At 33.3% G+C, this 22461-nt stretch overlaps 1 protein-coding gene across 32 annotated transcripts in view; it reads right to left on the bottom strand.

The window, feature by feature from the left end:
• LOC114876601 (calcium-activated potassium channel slowpoke) overlaps positions 1 to 22461 on the bottom strand; it is a 67106-nt gene that overhangs the window by 10009 nt on the left and 34636 nt on the right. For 7 of the 32 annotated variants that reach the window (XM_029188279.2, XM_029188308.2, XM_046287977.1 and 4 more), the window contains exons 8-16: positions 20804 to 20909; positions 18466 to 18618; positions 17808 to 17963; positions 17359 to 17471; positions 11185 to 11343; positions 10907 to 10983; positions 5154 to 5204; positions 3482 to 3502; positions 1661 to 1723 (exon numbers count right to left, since the gene is read on the bottom strand). In XM_029188279.2, coding sequence (XP_029044112.1) covers positions 1661 to 1723; positions 3482 to 3502; positions 5154 to 5204; positions 10907 to 10983; positions 11185 to 11343; positions 17359 to 17471; positions 17808 to 17963; positions 18466 to 18618; positions 20804 to 20909 — 899 coding nt within the window. Of the gene's footprint in view, positions 1 to 1660; positions 1724 to 3481; positions 3503 to 5153; positions 5205 to 7889; positions 7959 to 10906; positions 10984 to 11184; positions 11344 to 14270; positions 14384 to 17358; positions 17472 to 17807; positions 17964 to 18465; positions 18619 to 20803; positions 20910 to 22461 lie in introns of all 32 variants that reach the window. The other 25 variants (XM_029188302.2, XM_029188281.2, XM_029188307.2 and 22 more) reach the window with 12 other exon arrangements.

Raw genomic sequence — 22461 nt, 5'->3', positions numbered from 1 at the left:
AAATGATTATTTTTGATGGGGTAAGTCTAATGTACCAGTGAGAACCAAAGAACATTCACGACATAAGTCAATTCCTAACCATCGTAACACGTGCTAATTACAAAAGAGAAGAAAAAGAAAAGCGGTTAGCTGTTTGTCACGGTAATCAGATGAAGCACCACCTATATAGAAAAACTTGGAAAACTGAAATAGAGTATGGAAATATGTGTTCTGTTCAACGTTACCATAGAAAGAAATTGTAATAACGAATGTGACCAATCTACCGTGCTATCTACAACTATCAATCCATCTTGTTTTAAGCTAAAAATTACAAAAATAAATATATATATATTCAGGACACGTATGAATGATACATATCAAAGTAGAAATATCGAAAAAAGTATTCTAAACTTTGTAAACCAAGTATACATATAAAAGACTAAATCACTCAGAACATCTGAATTCAGACAGCATTTCTCAAACTATCATTTTAACGCCCATTTATAATTTAAATTTCGAATAATTTTATAAAAAAAAAGAGTTTGAACATGTGTGAAATGTTCAACAAAAATTTGTGCTAAGATTTTTTTTACAATTATTAATAATTAATGCCAAAAGAGTGAGAAACGCTAGTATAATTACTCCTTTACTACTTACGCAGACGAACACCAGCAATTCTTTTTTTAACATGGTATTTTATTTATTAATTACATGGAAACGTTCATTTGCCATGGAATATTTGAATTTATTTATCTCACCAATCGAAAAGTTAATAATGATTTGAGTAATTTGGAAATTATTTTATTTCGAACTTAATTGATTATATAAAAAATACCACAATTACTCTCTATGATAAAAATATCAAATAAATTAATCATTGTGTTTTGTCTATTACAAATCATTGTTATACTAGCGAAAATCTAAAACAAAATAATACTGATACTAAGTGTGATCTAGAACCTATGAAATGTTTATGATTACTATATGTTTTCTAAATGTTGGGTTTGTAATTTATAAAGAATAATAGAAAATAAAAGGTGAAAAGAAAAATGATGTCCAGTCTAATGTCTGTATCATCTAAATGTGAGTTTCTTATGATAGAAATCAAAGTAAATCTACTATCCATACAAATGAATAAAACTATTAACAGAAAACTCTACGACTGTTACATGCACTAATTGAAACCAGAAAAAGTAGTAGATGATGATATAAGTGAAATTAAAAACTAAATTTGGTTCCTACTTTTTCCAAACTCGATATAAAACAGTGTTGGAATCTAAAACGGGCCTGTTCCATATTTTCTTTAAAATTGTACGACTCTTTGAAAAAAGTTGGAATTAATCGGTGAACTGTACCATGGACGTAAGAATCTATGAACGAAGTTCAAAGTTCCAACTTGGTTATTTGGATTCCATCGATATATTATTACATCCATAATTACAGCACACAGGAAAGAAAAGAAAGAAAAGAAAAACGAAAGGAAAGAAGAAAACGAAAACCAAGTGCAAACAGTTGTTAAAGATTAAATCGAGAGGGAAGCACTTTTCGTGAAGCAGCCCTTCGAGTTCTTTCGTCCGAGAGGCGAAAGCAATCGTTTATAGTGTTTCCGTATACGGTGTGATTTATTAAGAAGAGCAGCTTGCAAAATTATAGCATGGTTTTGATTGAGGTGTGACTGTACCTCTTACGTGAACCATCTTGGGCAGTTCTGGCGGAGTGAATGTGGGGGGAGGATGGTGGTCGTCTGTAACAAACCACTACACATGTTAGCTACCCTAACTAATTTACCTAAGGTCTAGTTTGCTACTCTATCGCTAATACTATTTGCTATTGCTATGTTTGCGTTCAAACTGACTAAAATGGAGCTCCGTACCAGCGTGAAACAAGAAATTTATATTTAAAAGCTCAATCGACTTTGTATACAACACATCTACTTACAAATGTGCTTTCCTTCCAACACCTATAATTGAATTAATTCTTCAAAACAGATTATATTACATCTAAGTATCATTTGTTGTAATGAAGTTACGCTGGAACGAATTTTATCTAATAAAATACCATTCTAAACATTACTATATATTACTGCCGAGTATATTAGTTTTCCCTGTAAGATAAATTAGCGTAAGTTGGCTGTTTTCATTCTAAGTTTAGAGATCGAGGTTTTCCACTTTATTAGCCATACGCTGTACGGCGCATGCGCGCGTCAGAACCAATCACAGCCAACCTGCGCGTTACGCACCTGCGCGGAATCAACGAAAACTCATCTATCCAATGGTATTATTACTTTGCAAAATTGAAAATACAAATGATGTTTTCTTACATATTCGTTTAGTAATAAGTGTGATGCGTAATAATCCAATTTAGATTTAGGAAAGGCTAGTATACTCGGCAACGTATATATTACTCAGGAATCTACCGTTCTAAAAATTGCTCGTTGCAACGCGGACGAGTCAGAAAATAAAGGAAAGAAATTATTAGATCTCTTCCGCGTTGTACAAACGTTGTTTAAAACAGTAAGTATCAAATAGATTGAAACAGGATGAACAGATAATATTTTCATGCTAAAACTCACAGAGGCAAGGAGCAATGAATGAACGAATCAACAAGGAAGAAATATACAAATGTGATTTCTTGAATGAAATCAAGAAATCATTGTCTTTACCTCTGTTAAGGCTATTTTATCATGCTTGGAACATGCAGTAATAAGTTCTTAAGATGTGAATATTTACTTGGTATCGCGAGTGCATATTTCTTTACAAATATAAATTGTGCAATAGATTAGAGAATTCGAAAGATTGTAGGATTCTATCGTGCTAAAGCAGAAATATATATACGAAGGAAAACTTTTACAGCGAGTGTGAAGCTAGAGTGAAACTCATCGTTTGAAATATTATTTGCAGTTATTTATCTTACGAACTCTTTTATTTTATCGCAAGAGTAATAGGTGTAAAAGGCCACTGTCTTTGGACAAATTATTCATTAATTTTTTAATTAGATTATCAGTAGATGTAGTTTAGTTTCTAAGCTTCAGAGAATAATGAAATCTTTGGAATACATTCAGAATGTCATTTTAAGCAATTTACTATTCCTCTTTTTTTTTAAATATGAGAAACGAAAATGTGAAGCAGTCTTCAGAAGTCTCCCAAAATATCTCACTAGCATCTTTAAATTCTTTCCAAGTAATCAAAGTTCCACAATGAGAAAATACTAAATAAATTTTCAAATTATTTCAATTCTAAAACCCTCTTCATTTTTATATAAAATTCTTCTTCTCTCTCTCCCACTATTGATTATGGCACCTCGGTATGTCCATAAGATTTCATAATCCACTGAATTTCATTTCAAGAATTACAGATCCTCTCTAAGCTGGTGGCCGTGTACATCCTACGTCTTGTGATCAATATATTCGCAGAATCTCGTGATTACGTAATAATAGACGCATACGTGTGTGTATACAAATATTAATTACGATTATTATACACCGGCTCCGTGTTAAACTTACTTGGGTACGAGAAGTCTTCACCTAAGTAGTAGTGGTAGAGGACGAAGAGAAGAAAATTCGAACAGATAGACACATAGAAAGTTAGTTAAAAGACATCTTTCATGACGTTTCGTGTGTATTATGTAAAGTGGGCACAGAGACTTGTGAGTCTAGGTATGATAGATATACTTATCGCGTTTGATCGCATATGTGTAGGTGAGTAACGATATACACACACACATATATGCATACACGAGTGGGTCAATAGGTGAGTTTGAAGCGAGAAAATGATAATGTTTGCCTTTAATGAGCGATGCTAAAAGGTATTATTAATTTTTCCCTTCATTCGTTTTTTTATCCTAGGCGTACATCGCTCATTTTTACCTGCCTAATTGATAATACTGCGGGCTAATTGCACAGACTTATTTGCTTCGAAGAATTAATGTTAATTATGATAATAATTGTTAAGTATATATTGACGTATGAATTTGAGGATGGTAAAATGCTATGTTATAATCCAAATAATGGTAGTGGCTTAAGGGTTGGCTTCAATGTATCACGTTACCATCCCATCGATCATCAATGGATGAAACCAAGGATGGGCATCAAGGCAATTTCTTATAGTAACGTGATATGTACATTGTTAATGAAATAATTGTAATTTATTTAATTATTATCTTCTGTAATAGACAAATAAATATTAATTCTCTGAATTTTCCCGCATAGTTTATTTAGATTAAAATATAACCAAATTTTGTTTTATCTATCTTGTATTTTTAATAATTTGAAGCATATAAGTACTGCGAAGAAAATGTAACTCGTGTGATCGTCGAAGATGTTGTAGTGAATTGAAAACAGTTAAGAAACTAATAGCATGATATCGTTAAATTTTCTTATATAATCATTGATTTTGCCAAAGAAAAATAAAGATTAATCATCTAGCTCTAAGATATTCTAAAACACGTGAAATATATTTAAATACTGAACATCGATGCAAAATTAAGTTGGAAGTACATAGTTCAAGACTCAAGGCAAATCACATCGCGCACAATCTTTTTTTTTTTATCATTTAATTTCAAATAATTCGCTCACAACAATTAACCATCGAAAGAACATTTACATACCTCCAGAAAACTACATTCAGAACAACACTGATATAGAAATATGTAATCTCAGTTGCAGCAGAAAGAAAAAAAAATAAATAAATAAAAAAAAAAAGACATCACATCAATAGAAGACTCAAAACACTAATGTTATTCTACTTTGAAACCAATTATTATGAATTTGAACGAATTTCCAAAGATTAGCAGAAAAAAAAAATATGTCTATGTTTTCCAACTTTTGATAGAAATTTAAATAAAATTTATTTTAATATTTATAAAATAACTATTGCTATTAATTAATAAATTGAAAATCATTGAATCAAATATCTTAATAACCTCGTTAAAATACATTATTTTATCCCTATCGCTTAAAAGAAAAGAAATTATAAATTTCCTAATTTATTGGCCAAAAAATGAAAATTAATTTAAAACTATTACATTTCAAAGATCTTACGAGATCATTTCACTCTTTTGTCACGGCTAGTTTTCATTTTATTAGATTAAAATAATTATAATAAAAAAAAATAAGAAATAGAGAGAATGAAAGGAATGACACGTGGAACAAAATCTACACTCGGGGGGATACATACTTGCTTTTCCAACCATCTGAACAGCTCGCACGCCTTTCCGGAATGTGGCCACTGCCCGAAGGGAGGAGAACCAGAGCTGTTAGTTGTCATATCAAAATAACATGAACCTAAATGCGGGAGGTGGCAACATGTGGAGAGGAATTGCACGATCGACGTGTCACGTATTGCAATTATTACGATTACCAAATCAAAGGTATATACATTTCCCAGGTCATAAAAATTCATGACTTTTACTGACATGCCACGACATGTCACATAATTTTCATGCGACATTAAAAGTCCTGGTCTTTTGCTGTCATGGCACTGTGACATTTCAGTGGATATTTTTATACGGGTTATGACATTCAGCTGATATTTAATATCTGAGGAAGATCCATCGATGTCACTGAATGACACGTGGAAACGTGTTCATAAGACAATATCACATAGTGTATGCCACGTCATTTTTAAAGGAACAATGTAAAATTTAGAAAATGAAAATAATATGAAATTCAAAGTGAAGGTAGTTTATGAAATGTGGACTTTAAAGACAGATATTCCTCTGCATAAAAATGTTATGGTATCATGACAGTGGAAGTAAAGACATTTAATGTCGCGTGAAAACGACATAACATTTCATATCATGGTAGTAAAAGTTACGATTTACTGCCATAAGAAAATGGATCTTAATGTCCGTTCGCATCTACAGATAATGAATGTCACACCTAGCATGGTAGACACGATATTTCCTATAAAGATTTTACATTTTCGATAAATTAAAACAGTCAGCTTTAATATACACTGTGTCTAAAAAATAATGTATTCCCTGTAGATTCTTCATTTATTAACATTTGGAATTTACGATCACTTTTTCAAGACATGAACAATTTTTTAATTTTAAATAAATAATCTGTAGATATATACCTATGACTCGGGTTTCACTGTTCTTATTTTATAAAATTTTTGTAAAATTTAAGATAAACCCTACGTAAGTAACTCGATATAAAATTTGATATACCGAGAAATATTTGTCGTGTCATGCTACGTATCAGACATATCGAATCTCTAGACATGAACGAACCTTAAACCGTAATAGATCAGTAAATAAACGAAAAGAACGTTTATAACGGGTGTGGAAAGTGCGCTGCTGTAATGGGACAATCGACAAAAGGATTTTTTTTTTAATAATTAAATAATTTCGACCTAGAAAAAGGGTTAGAACACATCAAGTATACGACAGATAAATCAGTCACTGTCGTATATTTATGCAGTGGCCGATAATAGGGAATATATATATATTTTCTTTCAAGTATAATAAATATTAATTATAGTGTCAACATTATTGTTGTGATATATAAATGAATGGTATCGAATGCGCAATATGTGAGGGGAGAATGAAGTATTTATAACCGCGTTGTGTTCGATAAACCCTGGGCATCGATCATCATTATCCGCGTAAACTTAGAACCTGAAGAGCCGGTGGCATTCGTTTGTTTATAATTCACTATTTCAAAAATTATAAGCATTTCCAAAATCCTTTTTTACACGCACATTCACATCATACACACCTTTTTTGTTAAATAAAGCAGGTCGTGGCAGGGGTGGATACAGAAGAAAGAAATGTATAAAAGTATTTTTTCAGGATCCACCCCTGAGTATATCTGTTTCCCTTATCTTTAATCCTTCGTTGCATAATTTTTGCACAATTTAAAAAAAAAAATCTGCACGTTCAACGAACTTTTACTAAGATGATCTCGTGAATTAACGTTAATCACGGTGGGGGGAGGGCAAAACGATTTTCAATCACAAACGTGACAAAAATGAATTAACGATGCTTGTTACGTAAGCACATTGAAACAATAACGAATTAACGTTTAATTACTGACAAGCCTGAAACAAGCACATCTGTTAATCGGGTGAAAACGTAACAGCCATTAAACGTGTAGACACAGAGTGTATAACGATTTTGTGGAACGTGCTTTAGCGACAAATTAGCGTATCTGCGATAAAAGAAGCAACGATATCTCGTGAGAATCACAGGCAAATTGATATTTTAAAAATAATGCAACTGGATACATTTACGGCAACGTAATTGACCTTCGTCCATATTGAATTCGACGCTGCTCTGCTTTGATAGAGAGAACGGATGCTCGTCAAACTTCACAGCTCTAGCAAAAGCCCAGCGAGAAAGAATACGACTCGAACGATATATCAAAATACCAACAATAGAAATTCAATTTTAGGTACCGTGGGGTAAGTGTATGTGATTTGGGATTGTTAAACGATCAACATTCCCATTTTTCATCACTTACACCATCTTACCTCTTTAGATGTCAAACCGGTCAACTCTGCTTGAGTCAAAGAATTAAAGGGTTAAAAATTCATTAGATTTCTCTATAGGCGGTCATAAAATTAATTTGGACCCCTATAAGCGCCTACGAGTTCCCAAAGACTCAATTAGACCCCCATAGGTGCCCAGAAAATTAATCTAGATCCCCATAAGAGTCCATAGAATCAACTTGATTCACATAGGTGTCCACAACGTAACCTATGACCCTTATAGAGATCCTTAAAATTAATTTGGACCCCCATTAGTTCATAAGCATCAGTAACGTTGCAAGGGTTAAATGTATTAATTTTGACTCAAGCAGAGAAATTGATCAAAGACTGATTGTGAGATAAAATTTGATAAATAATGCGACCAAAGGACTTTGATTAGGATTAATAGGAGGGAAAGGGAGGTACAAAGACGCGTACCGTCCAGGTAACTGCTGTAGGCAGTGTTTCCTTTCACCATGCCGGTCTGCATCATCATCATCCCCACATCTGTAAAAATCGAGCGATCGGCCCGGACACATGTTCGTGAGTAGTCACGTCGGGGCATTGTACTGCGGTGACAGGAAGAAAATTTGGAGGGTAACCGGAAGTGTAAACCGGAGAAATAAGGGAGGGATAGGAAATAAAACCCAGAAACTTTTTACGGTATCAGAATGAAAGGACGTAGTTAAATTTTATATATAGGAAATGGACAGAGGGTGATTCTACAGTAAAAAAAAATAGATTATTTAATCTTCTTAAAAGCTAAGCTTCTTATGGAAAAATGTTATTCTACACTTTTGGTTTATTTTTACACGTAGAATCTCCCCCTGTCTTGTCTCGACACACTTTCTATCTACAGTTAATGTTTACAGATTCGTACGTATATGAAATAAAAAATTTGAAAAAATATCGAAGAATATTTTTGCATTCACAAAATTAACATTTATGTACGAATCGAAAACTATAACGAGTATTAATTAATAAATTACAATTCAATGATAAAACATCACAGTTATTTCTTACGGCCAGGATAAGGGTCACTGAAAGATAAAAAGTACAAACAAAGCTCGCCAAATATTTCATATCGTCCTCCATCTCTTGTAATTAAAAAAACTCGTCGCAGTAGTTTCAATAATTCCTTAACGAGAGACGTTGATTGCCCAGGGTTTAAAATTATCATGACGGACCATTATTTCAAATGAACAGTGTACGTGTACATATGATAAATGAATTCCTTTGAATGAAGTCCCTAATCGAGATTATCCTAATCATCGAAAATTACCACCATCGACGTATCCTAAGGGAACGGCACCACAGAAGATAATCGATTATAATCGTAAAACAATCGAACCTATCGATCGATAGAGCTTCCGTTAGTGAAACTTCTCATACGATTGAAGAGATTAGATAGCGGAAGTGAGCCGAAAAATTCAAGATAGAGAGCGACAGAGAGGCAGAAAGATAGTTGAGAAAGATTGAGAGAAAGAGAGCGAATGAGTAGTTTTTTTTTTTTTTTTAAAGAAGCTATCATACCATTAGAGGGCATAAAGGTATTCGAAATTGGGGGGCTAATCATGCATGCAAGGCGAGCGAGAAGGGCACACACTAGAAGTGCAGACTAATTGTCTTGATTGGCCAGGTGGACATGCGCCAACTGACAGAACTATGAGGGTAACATATCAATCGTGTAATCAATGGTATTTCATTTTTCACGTAACAGCTATTTAAAACCCTTGAACGACGGGGTTAATTAATTAGACACCTGATTGGCACTTCGATTAATTAGAAAATTTTGCGATGTCTTTTATAGCAGGCAATAATTACACAATGATTTTTTTACCTATGGCGTTAATGCTTAATATTTAATATTTCCATAACATAAACGACAAATTAAGATATTAATTTTTTCAATTTATTTTTCAAGGAAGCACGTATCCAAAATTATTTTAATTTTTACAAATGAGTTTCAATGAAAATATTTGAATATCTGTAGTTAAAACACCATTGAATAGGTTTTCTAGGAATGGGTCACAATAGATTCCTCTCCGCCGTTCAGAGGGTTAAATAACAAGGTGCTGCTAACTCAGGCCCTGAACGATCAAAAATTTATTTAGAATAAGAAAGTTCGTAGCAAAATAAAAAAAAAATGTAAAAAAAGATTGGAACAGGACGAATTAAGGAAACCGTGAAAAACGAACAAATACCCGACTGTAACATCGCAGCAGTGTCGAATAAGTGTCTCTGAATGGGAATAAAAAGTGCGATCATCTCATTGCCATTGTCATCGTCATAATCATCATCACCACCGTCTTTTGCTTATAATATGCAGGATAAAATGGTTCAAAACTCGAAGGCATATGTACACACAAGTAAGACACACAAGAGAGATAGAAATATGCAGAGACAAAAATATATGTATGTCTATTCGAGAAAGAGAGACAGAGATAAGATAAACAGAGAAGAGGAGAAAGAGGAATCGAACAAGGATGGAAAGCAATGTGCATAAAAAGGTTTAGAGAAGCAAATAATTAAAAGTCACGATGGTAATAAATGAGTCGTCAAATGATTCTTCAGGTTTCCATTGTGTTTTGTTTGAATACATTTTTACACTTTACTTATTTTATTTATCTTGTACTATAACTCTATTTCTTATGCTACTGGTCCTACAGCTAGTAATCATGGATCCGTGTTGTATCACTCCCTTCATCTTTATGAAATTCTTACAATCTATCGTAATTCAATAATTTTAGAAAATAATGTAAAGTGTAACACTTGGAAAGTGATTATAAAAGCAGAACCCAATTGAAACCTGCAGATTTGTGACGACTAATTCGAACCATCATGAAAGTTTGAAATATTCGAGTAAAAGATTAGTTGGAAGTTGGAAAAAGATGAAATATAATAAAAAGTAGAAATAAAAGAAGATAGGAGATAGTCAGAAGATGATAGTAAAGGCTAAGCGAGCGAGTGTGAGACGTTACCTAAATCCCGGCCCCAGGAGCGCTGCTGTTGCCCCACTAGATCATATATCACAAGAGGATGGTCACAACCATGTCAATTCGTTAATTGTCGCGGTAATTACTACTACGTCTTTCGGTGGTTGAAGGAACATAGAGAAAAAGAAAAGAGGAGAGGGCGAAGGAATCACGGATAAACAGAGCTTTCTTTTCTATGTGATTCGTCCGGTTAAGTTGTTGATCATCTTGCGAGTCACACGAATTTCCTTAATTAATAAAATAAATTTGTTGGAATAATTAAGAGTTATAATAACGTGTGATTCGCAATTTCTTCGATGCATATACAGCACTCTATATACATAGAGATATCATATAATTAATTAATTAATTATCATATATCACCGATAGAACAAAGTTGAAATTAGATTAGTAAGAAAAGAACCCGGATAGAATTAAAAGATCTCGTTAATGGAATATCATTAGACTAGAAAGACTTACAATTTTTACACTTGCACTTCTTGATCAGCGTTTCGTCTTTTATATCCTCATGGCATGCTTTGCAATAGAACCACGCTCTGGAAATAGAAAATAATTTATCATTTTTAATAACTTTTTATAACTTTAATTAAGCAGAATATTTTGTTACAAAATTAATTTAAAAGAAATAATAAAAAAATTATTAAATAGTTCTAAAATTATTTTTTAAATTGTATTTCACAAATTCGATTCGAGTTCTATGATAATTGCTCTTTTCCAATTAAGAATTAAATCCTTACCTTTTCACTTCGTCGGCAGATTGAGCAATGAAGAATCCCTGAGTATTTGCAACGATCTTGGCACCACGTGGATTAATGGAGATCTTACTGTCGCTACCACCTCCTTCGCCCTTTATCTCGATCGCCAGCAACAACAGCTTCAACTTCGTGAAGCATAACCTAAGACGAAGTTTTGCATAATATTCTATGCTTATCGATATTAAATTAAAATTATTGTTATAGACAAACAGAAAACACACAACATATAATGGTTTAGGGTAAGACACATACATATAACCGAATAAGTAATGTCCTTTGCTTACAAGAAATCTTACGAGACGGCACAGAGGACAGAGGGGTACTGAGCACACATCGACGACTCTGTAGTTCTACTCGAGCCTATTGGTACACGTGACCGCCTCGACCAATAATATGGCACTAATGAACTAAGGTGGGGGGGACCAATCAGATCGCGTTATTTTCATGAGACTTCTTGTCAATGGAGGACAGTACATATTTAGTAATGTAACAAAGTGTTTATAAGTTCAAAACATTATAACATTAAATCTTAAATTTTTGCAATTTATAATAGTAACAGTGAATAATAAGAATTTTATCATTTGTATAGGAAATACATACTACACATGTAACATTGTATTTAATTTACTTACACGATATATCAAAAGTTTCTAAACAAAATTAAATTTTTATCAATGAAAAAAATTTCTCTTCGTCGTGGTAGAAATATGTTTTATTTTTGCACTTTTACTTCAATTATAGAAACTTTTGACTTTGATTACTTATTTGAAATTTCACACAAATTGCACAAGACATTAATTACAGCGTGAACAAACATCCATAACAAAATAGAGCGTTTTTTTTTAAATATGTACTTAACATTATTTTATTGTTATTAAAATTGAAATTCTGCAAGGCTCTGTTTTGCCATAAAGAAAACACCAAACACAACATGCAGATGAAGCACCTCAGCAAGCATTAATTAGGGAAATATACGAGATAATAAGGTAATTAATATTTAATAGCTCAAATCATGCGAAAGATGGAAGAAATTCAGTGTTTTCTAAACTAGTTGCTCTAAAATCCTACTCTAATCCCAAACTCGACGAAGAGACCAACAGAACTAATTACTCCTGTTGCTATAAAGTGTGACATTAATTATAAGGCGTAATATAGGCAAGAAGAGATCTAATAATTTAAATAGAGAAAAATGGCTGGCGATTTGGTGAACTGTATGTATCCGTAAACACTCGTGATAACAAAACTACACACTGTGCAAAATCAGTAGATAAAAGTCTGGGCGAAATTAAGAACCTTAACACACGCAAATAATAGGGACAGCATAAAATAAGATCTTCAATCTGTAAATTTGAGATAAAAAGGAATATTTTGTACCAATCCAGTATGTTAACAAAATATTATAAAATTAATTTTAATTACCTTAATCAGATACTAATTTTTATTAATAAAATTTGAGATTTTTTATCTACATATATTATCCTATCATTTGAATTGTTCGTGTAGATATGTAAACTAATTAAATTTATTTTTCATGTAATTCGATTATTGTTTAAAACCGTGCCCAGCATTAGAGGCTAACAGTGCATGTAATAAATACGGTGCAAAAATGAAGTAAAGAGGAATAATTATATAATAAAATAGCAAACAAACGTGATATTCGTTCGTATAAATGTAATGTAATTTAATTTAATTTTATGTGCTCCAGTAAAATTCACATAATTTTATATTATAGAATATTATTGCTGTTAAATATTTTTTGTAACTCAACTACGTATGTATAAAACAATTTTAAATTTAAATAAAACTATTGTTTCCTGTACGTGTCACTGGTACTTATGGAACTTCATTGAATGAACAATAATAGTAGAATACATTCACTAAATAACGTATGTAACTGTAACATAAAATCACGAATTCACTTAAGAAATTTTCCATAACATTGTTTAACAAATTTGTTTAAACAAAGAGCATCAGGCATGCGTGTACAACGCCATGTTTTGTTAAGAGAAAACTAGAACGTTAACATCTACGAGCACACAATGTGGTCAGGATCAAATGGAAAGGAGACCCTTTTTTTCCACGTATCCTTTCAAAAAATAGTGTTTATCTCAAAATATATATTATTTTATGTGATAAAGAATTGTGAAAATATCAATGATATAAATAGTACCTTATAGAAGGTATGCAGACTTCGTCAAACCTTGCATTATTTTCATAATCATCGCTTTATCATTAAAATTAATTAATTTATTATCTACAAAAATATGTCGCTCGAGAAATCTGCACGAACCTTATTCAAAATCAGTACTAACTACTTCTACGGCAGTATAAAAAGATTGATGCAAAAATTATTTGCTAAAATCGAAAAATTCGTTAAAAAACAAAAGAAGTAAAAAATGGTACTGGTAAAAATACATTTCGACGAAGTTTGTGTAAAATTTCAAGATACATCCAAGATACCAACAAAACATAGTCAAACTACGCTAGCCAAAAAAGATTCCTATAGAGGAAGAAACGTTCAAAAGGATGAAAAAAATCCTAGGTGACGGGTGACATTCGCATCCACGAACGAGTATGTGGTTATATGTACATGTGTACACAATGGAATGTCAGAGATACACAAAAAATATAGTGTGCGAGATCAACGATACAGACAGGCAAAAAACAAAATCTCGCACTCAAATCTCCTCTAAAGTATTCTGGTATGAGTATATGTGTGTCGTTTTATTTTATTTATAATGAACTGTTGCGCGCTGATAAGTGTCTAATGGCTGGTTTATTCCAAGAGTGATGAGACTGCTTGCTTTATAACTCAAATTGATATTCCAAATAAATAATATGAGTACGGTTTAAGAAGTATCACGTCTTTAATTTAATTTTTTAATTGTTTAAAAAATTAAATTTTAATTTTAATTAAATTTAACTTTTGAATTTTTGAAAGTGCAATATAGTCTCATTACTTTTGAAACAGAGTACATATGTATGTGTTCTGTCTAAAAGGTATAAAATGTTGTTGTTGTATCGAAAAATTTGCGTGTACGTGTCAGCCAATGGCAGCGAGAACTTACTCGCTGGCTTGGGGGAATGTCATCCCGGTAAAGGACGGGGAGAGGGTTTCCGTGTACATCTCGCAGCCCGTGCCCTGCAGGTAATCATTCTGCCATGCCTGAGTATCCGGCGACTGAAACACCAACCAATCAGGGCCCCACGTCATCAAACCTTTCAAAATACATTGGATTGACCTGACACGAGGACGGACGCTGACCAGTGGTCTGCTTCTCGTCGTGCAGGCAAACAAGAACAGACTATCTCACTTAAAGCCGAGAAAAAAATAATATTTTTTCCAAGTTGAGAATCACGGTGACATTCAATTTTCTTCGATCTTTATTATCTATGCATCATTCGGCTGTATCCTATTTCCTCTTCTTCTTTCCCTCAGATCCGAAAAGAGGCCAAAGAAATTCTTGAAGGTTTATGATTCTGATCATCTTTTTTGCAACATGTTCCTGGTATTGTTTAACGGAATTAATCACTGTTTTGTGAAATGCCTAACTACATCCTCCAACAGGATCTTGTCATTTCATCCCTAATGACAGGCTAATATTCATGGATGAGTTTTCTCCAGATTTCATTTATAATAGAGCCCTACAACCTTGAAGATTGATATGAAAGTGATGTGCCTTTCATGACCACAAAATTACCTTTCAAGACGAGAGAAGTCGTTAACCTACTGCTTAGGTGTCCTAATGCTTACCTATCTTCCATTTGCTTTAATACTTGTTCTAATTACGGTCAGCCTTCGATTAAGTTATGGCGGATTTCGGATCGATGGATAAAGAAAAATTAAATCTTAAATCGATCATAACAAAAGTAATTTAATAAGCTTGAGAAGAAAAATATTTAACTCCATGAACCGACTGGATCAAAATCTGAACCGACTGGACCAATTTATTTTTTACATGTTCGTAATATCATTCTACTTAAAAATAGTGAATTATTCATCCATGTTTCTTCGATCCACGATACCCAAATCGAGCCTGAACCGTAATTAGAAATCACAGAAAAAGAGTGGACGTATAGAAACGTTATTGAAGCGTTGAGGGGTGGCTTACATCGCTTAAGTGTAGAGCACAGATACGATATTGTACAATATAATTGATATGTTCATATATCATACAGGCTGTCTGCATTATTATTACCCAGTGTTCTTCTTTTAACTGACAAGTCGATGAATGAATAAGCAGAGGAGGAAAATGTTGCACTAAAAATTACAACTAAGATATATTGACCTGAATTTTGTTTTTAACTTTCCTGGAAATCCTTACTCAACGATCTATTTCTATATATGTACGACCTCTGACCTCACTGTAATTAACTCAGGCCACCCAGGTCAGTAGTAACGTAACCACTACACTGTTACCAGGATTTTTGAAAATTCTCTTGGCACAATCTCAATTGGCTCGCCCTTAGAGCCTCAGAAACAATAACTTCCCACTCTGAGTATCACATTAATATTATAATAATTTTATAATATATTTTATGGATGACAAAGTGTTAAATATAAATTGCAGGCTCTTTCATTTCTGTATATACTTGTCAATCAACAGAAAAACGCTGAACAAGAATAATATAGACACTCTGTATGTGTGCACACAGTATGTACCACACAAGTATCACCACGAAATTTTAAGACCTTTTTCTAATTAAAATAATTTTACCAGAATGGAATCATAGCAGTAATAAATATAAATTTTATTTTTTTTTAGTAATGCTTCATAGTTAGCGGTACACGATATCCTAGGTCCTTCAAACAATTTTAATATCATTTTTAATGTTACTGTATTTTAATCAACAGTCATTCGCAAGTGGACACGGAAGTACCTTTACTTCTGCTAATAAAATTGGTAAAAAAAAGGGTTAAAATAAAAAAATATTCTGTATATTCTAAGAGCTGTGATATTTAGAAATTATTAGTACTTAAAAATTTTGGTGAATTTGAAGGAATATCTTGAAATTTCGTGGAATCACTCCCGGGAACACCCTGTATATGCATATATATGTATAAATAGAATATAGTCCATACAATGTATATAGCGGAGTGGAGCATAGTGAAAGACAGAGCGTAGGCGAAGCTTTATCCTTTTTTTCTTTCCGATTCAAGAGACTACGGACCCTTCTCAAGTGATTCCGCCGTCGTTAACGCGTGCATAAAAAGAGTGTGAAACGGTCGACCGAGTCCGTGTACTTCTCAAACAAGTATTGAAAACTCCCAAACGAACTATACGTGCTTTTCTGAAAAGGCATTTTTAGACCTGCCATTCGAGGTTGTACGATCATTAAAGCGCAAGTACGATCGTAAAGTGGAGCCACAGAGAGATAGAGGAATATTTACAAAATGAAGAAAGTTTTTTTTTTTTCGACCATTGGTAAAGCCAGTCCTGCCGTGCTATTTTTCCATCAAATTATCTTTTCTATTTTATCATGATATTCTGACATAACGTAGACTGTTTCCTACTGATAGAATGATCATTTTAGTAAAAACTGTTAATTGTTTTAATAAAAAGTCTTACTTGGGTTAATTAGGTAAATCTGTTATGATAAACGAGAAGCCATGAAACATTGAAATTTATGTTAAAGAAGCTATTTATTATTTTAACTTGAGAATCTACTGCTAAATTTTGACAGTAATATTTTCACTTTTGGAGCCTATCATTTTTATTTATTTTTCGAGTTTCATGACCTCTTGAACTTATTAGTAATCAAATATACCAATAAGGAGATGATCCAATTTTGTACCTTCAAATTTAATAAAATCTTTAGAAATTATAGCAACAAAACGACGGAAGAAATTTTTCAAATTAAATAATTAAAAATTTGTTGAACATCTGTCTTAATATAGGGGGTGATTTGTAAAAATTAAGAAGCCTGCTACATTTTCTAAAAATTTCATCGAAATTTGTAACCCAAAATTGTAGCCTTCTCCTTGTAAGTTGTGCAGAAAACATTTGATACGAGCAAAATAAAGATAAAACTAAAAATTGCATCTGTTATTATATTAATCATATACGGAGAGAATAAAAACGAGCGGAACCACAGATCTCGTCTCTTGAATCAGATATGCAGGTGTCTGCTGGATGTTGGATTGGACCGACTTACTCAGTGGCCTTTGCAAAGGGCATTCCAATGAAGGTAGGGCTCAGTGTTTCGGTGTACATCTCCATTCCGGTTCCACGAAGGTAGTCATTCTGCCAAGCCTGCATATCGGGCGACTGGTACCAATCAACCAACCATTTCTAAATTACACACGCTCCTATGCATGTACGGATTCGCGTGTTTGTCCACAGTGAAACGATTGTCTTTCGTTCATTTTATCCTCGTATTTAAACGAACGCGTCGGAAAAAAGAAGATTCAAGGTATATCGTGTTTCTTAAAAAGCAAAATTTTCGCGAAAAACAAGAATGCAGCAGAGTCGGTAGCGCGATCACTGTGAACATCTGAACCGTGATAAACCCTAAGGAACTTTATTCACACATGCATAGATGATAAAGACGGCAAGTTTTTTTTTTTTTTTAGTTTGTCTGCCGTAGGACAACATATTACTGACCGTCTTGAAGGAACGCATGGCGAAAAGATTGGCCATCATCGTGCTGAAACCCGGCGCTAGACAGGACTGTGCGATGAAACCCAGCTTCAGTTCGGCCAGGCATATCACATCGTCACCCTGTTTCCAGTCCCATGATGGAATGTTTAATAAGTAGGCCTGAAACAGACGACATATTAGATTAATCAATTAATCAAAATTTTAGTTGATAAATTTTAATAAATACTGAGATATTTTTGCTAAAACTGACTTTGTTCAGTGGTGGGAGTAGTGTGAGAAGGCTAGTAGTAGAGTGAGTAATATGGTATACAGGAGTGGTGGGAGAAGGCTAGTAGTAGAGTGAGTAATGTGGTATACAGGAGTGGTGGGAGAAGGCTAGTAGTAGAGTGAGTAATGTGGTATACAGGAGTGGTGGGAGAAGGCTAGTAGTAGAGTGAGTAATATGGTATACCGAAGTGGTGGAAGAAAGCCAAGTAGTAAAGTAAGTAATATGATATACTGGAGTAGTGGGAGAAGGCTAGTGGTAGAGTACTCTTAAGTAGTATAGTGTACTAGAGTGGTAGGAGAAGGCTAATGGAATATACTATCGTTACTAGGTATACTGAACTGGTGAAATAATTATAAGTTAGAATAGATCTTGAATAATTTTCAAGAGTAATACCTTGTTGTGATATTGCATTAACTGAATGATAACGCGAATATCATCCGAATAGTTCTTGATGGAGATAACGCGCATAATGTTTGCCGCGTCTTCAGCGTCTGGATCCTGACAGTACTTGTTCGCCAGTACCAAACACGCATCTGCCTCGTGGACCTAAAAAAGACAATTGAAATACTTTGTACCATGTGTTACCTTGGATAAACCATCGATGGAGGAGAATTTTGTTTGGAAGGGATGATGGTCAATTAGCAACAGCAAAATAAAAATTGTTCTTGAACAAAGGAACCGTGGCAAAATAAATAATAAAGTTATATTATTTTATTACTTTTACCCTACAAAAATAGTAACCAAAATACTGTGTTTTTAATAGAAATAATCTAATAAAATAATGACTTTAGAAGTGCACCTTTCATTTAGGTAGGTGATTGTTTTAAAGAAAAGTGTGTTTTTAACCCTCGGACGACGGACCATGGAGAGAGTCACAATCTTAACGTAACTTTGTATTTCATATTTTTATTTCCCAAATTTTACACTGTTCCTTTGAAAATTATGCATTTAATTTTAATCGTTTGTTTTATAGATTTTGTAAGTTTGGGTCACGATTGACCCAGGCTCAGCTGTTCAAGGGTTAATAAAGAAATGGTCTACAATATACTGAATATGCAGAAAATGCAAATACATGGTAACTAAAGGCTCATGTTTAATGTGCGTCGTAGGTATAAATAATTAAGAACATATACTCTAAGATATAACTTATGATAATCATAAAATTACAAAAATAATGTGGAGCCAATGATCGCTCAATATTTTGATTTTATGTACCCATTAAATAATTCAACTCTTTGTTTTACAATAAATACCTTCGACGCATTCTCAGCCTATCGATAACAATAAAACTAGAAAAGCAAATTTCTGCAGCATTCCATAACACCTAAACATTAACTAAACAGTGAATTATTAAGAGTAAGGTTCATATTATGCCGTAACATGCCATACTATCAATCAAACTTAAATTCAACGATATTGCATAAATAGCCAAGCAGGTAGCCCTGCTTTCATTATTCAAATGCAAAATCTATATGTTTAATAAATAATCACGACAGAGTGTCTTTGAAAAAAAAAAAAAAAAATCTAAATTTTCAATAGATAAGAATTCTTAAAATTATTTATTTAAAAATTCTATCCGCAACCACTTACCCATTCGAATCGACAGCAGGCATAGATTTATCCATCAGGTGTAAATAACTTTCAAGGGATTTATATATTTTTTCGTTTTACACAAATTAATGGTACAATTTTATAGGCGATACGTGACGTTTCACGAAGATCCTTTTAATGAAAGATTGAATTTAAGCTCGTATGGAATCTGACATCACAAAATGACATTCGTTCAATTCGGTCTGAATGAACTGTTACAGGTTGACGAGACATAAAAGCAAACATAGGTTTTACGAAACATCGTTAATGTGCACAAAAGGGAACAAACAGGCAACAACCATCTTGGAACAACAGCATTGGTCCTTTTGTATAACAATGGTTCTCGAATTAACTACCTATTACAGTAGACTCTCGTTACATCGTTGCAAATGGGGTGGCAGAAGGGCAACATTTTTCAAACTTCCAAGCTCTGATTTGAGAGGAAGAGGCAGGGAGATAGAATTATACTTTCGTAGGTCACGATGGTGGAAAAGTAGCACTATTATGATTGTAGATCTATGCGAAGTGGCAATATAACGAGAGTCTACTATGAAGCAGTAACTATGACAGCCTTTCCTTATTTTAACGATTACTAAGATTTCCTAAAGTAATTCATCCTTTTACGAAGCAGGACATACACTTCCCATTAAAAATGGTACACCACCCTGAGGTGTGTAAAAACAGGTAAACTTTAGATAAGAATTGGACAATTTTTTTCAAGGTCAGTATTACAGAATTTGTTTAAAGCCAAAAAGAGAAAAAAAAATTGAAGATTTCAAAATTACAAAAACCTAACAGAATTCGAATGATTATTAGAATTTCATATGGGTGCTATTACAGAGAATACAATCACAGGGTTACAGCATTCCTAATGCAATGTCAAGAAGCGTGAAGACCAAAATACAAGTACATCACGTCATGAGAACTGCTTTTCGCACAACGAGGGAGACACGACAGCTTAATGGACGATAAAGGGACGTTGAATATAAAGATAGAGACAATAGAAAGAAACGTAGATGGCGATCAGCCGAATAATACACAAGTTCATATCAATCGATCGATGGAATCACACGTTTATTTAACGTATCGAAAGGACGAGGAATCTTTTTTTATTTTGTTTGATGGACAGGAAAAGACTCACCTTGACCCGTTGCAGATCAATTGGGTTCATGATGGTCCCCTGAAAGAACTCCACGGTGGTGAAATGCCGTTTGAATAGTCCCTCCAACTCGAGATCTGGTGGCTTCCTAAATGGCACAGGCCCGACAAAATCATACGTTTCTTTTTATAAATAACATTCACCTCTGATGTCGAAGGCCGCCATATTTTGCGACATATCGTTCAGCAGACCGTCAGAAGTCGGAGATATGATTTATAAAGTAAATAGTGACTTAAGTGTAATAAGGTCCTGTGTACTTGGCACTCGAGAGACGATCAAGATAACAGATCATTATACGATTTCCATTGTTGGTTTTCTAAAAAAAATTTTTCTTTATGTATTAGAAGTCTCTTTCGTAAGCCAAGAACGCAGGAATATAATGTATAATAATAAATCTAAGTAAGTCTCTACTGCACGCTGATTCGACTCCATAGCTCATTACAGCATACCATGCAGTCGCAGGCGGTTGCTTTCTACGTAATAAATTTGTACATATATATTTTGTATAATTTGACACGTACAGAGTGGCCTAAAAATAAGCAGCAACTTTAAAACATGTGCGTTCCAAAATTTCTTCATCATTTTGTTATCGAATGCCACCTTGTTGAAACATAACATAGCAAAGTTTGATCACCTAATTCCTTTTCGTTCTGTAAGTAGAGACGAAGTTAAGGGCGAGCACTTGCGAGAAAGAAACGAAACAGTGAGACATCTGGTGGCCATTAATGAAATTAACTAGACATAAGAGTCACGCAGTCGTGTAATAACACAATTATAATTGCTTATGTTTCAGAAACATAATAGATTGCTGAATGCTAAAGAAATTTTGTGTTTCTTTCTATACGAAAAATATGCATATTCTAATTTGCTGCTTGCCTTTCGAACATTCCATATGTGCGTGTACTATGTACATACACCAACATGTGAAGCAATTATGAAATAACTGAAACTTTGATCTGTGAACGTTCTGAGTGTGTGAAAAAATGTTTAACCCTTGAACAACGGAGTTTGGGTCAATCGGGGAATAATAATTTTCAAAGGAACAGTGTAAAATTTGAGAGATGAAAATAATTTGAAATACAAATTAGATTAAAATTGGGGCTCTCTCCATGGTCCGTCGTCCGAGAGTTAATTGAAAAAAAAAATGATAGCAGTAAATACGGTGATGGCTATATAGTGTAATAATCAAACAGTGAAAAAAAAAATTAAAATTTTGAAAATTACAGTTGAAACGAAAATCTACTGACAATTTCATTAAACTTTCACCCAAACCTTCCATCAGATGGCGTAGACAAGTAATTCCATTAGAAAATTCTCAGAACTTTCAGCGTATCCCACGGTAACATCAACCCCACGTTGGTGTACGTGCATAACAATATTCCCCAGTAAAATGAATTAACTCCATAACATATAAATGGCAATTGTATCCATAAGATTGTATATATGTATCATAATAATATAATGCAGTAATAATAATAATAATAATAATAATAATAAAGATAATGTAAATGCATAATAATATAGTTGTCTACATCGATCGATGGCTAGAAAAAATCGTGTTACTTTCAGGCGTATAACCTCGCGCAAATAACCTAAATAACTGCAAGAAAATAAGAAGCACGAGCGATCACGCAAAAGGG

Source organism: Osmia bicornis, chromosome 11 (assembly GCF_907164935.1).
Source record: "Osmia bicornis bicornis chromosome 11, iOsmBic2.1, whole genome shotgun sequence".
Taxonomy (NCBI): domain Eukaryota; kingdom Metazoa; phylum Arthropoda; class Insecta; order Hymenoptera; family Megachilidae; genus Osmia; species Osmia bicornis.
The sequence above is the reverse complement of the archived record's forward strand: the minus strand, read 5'-3'. Positions and strand labels throughout refer to the sequence as shown.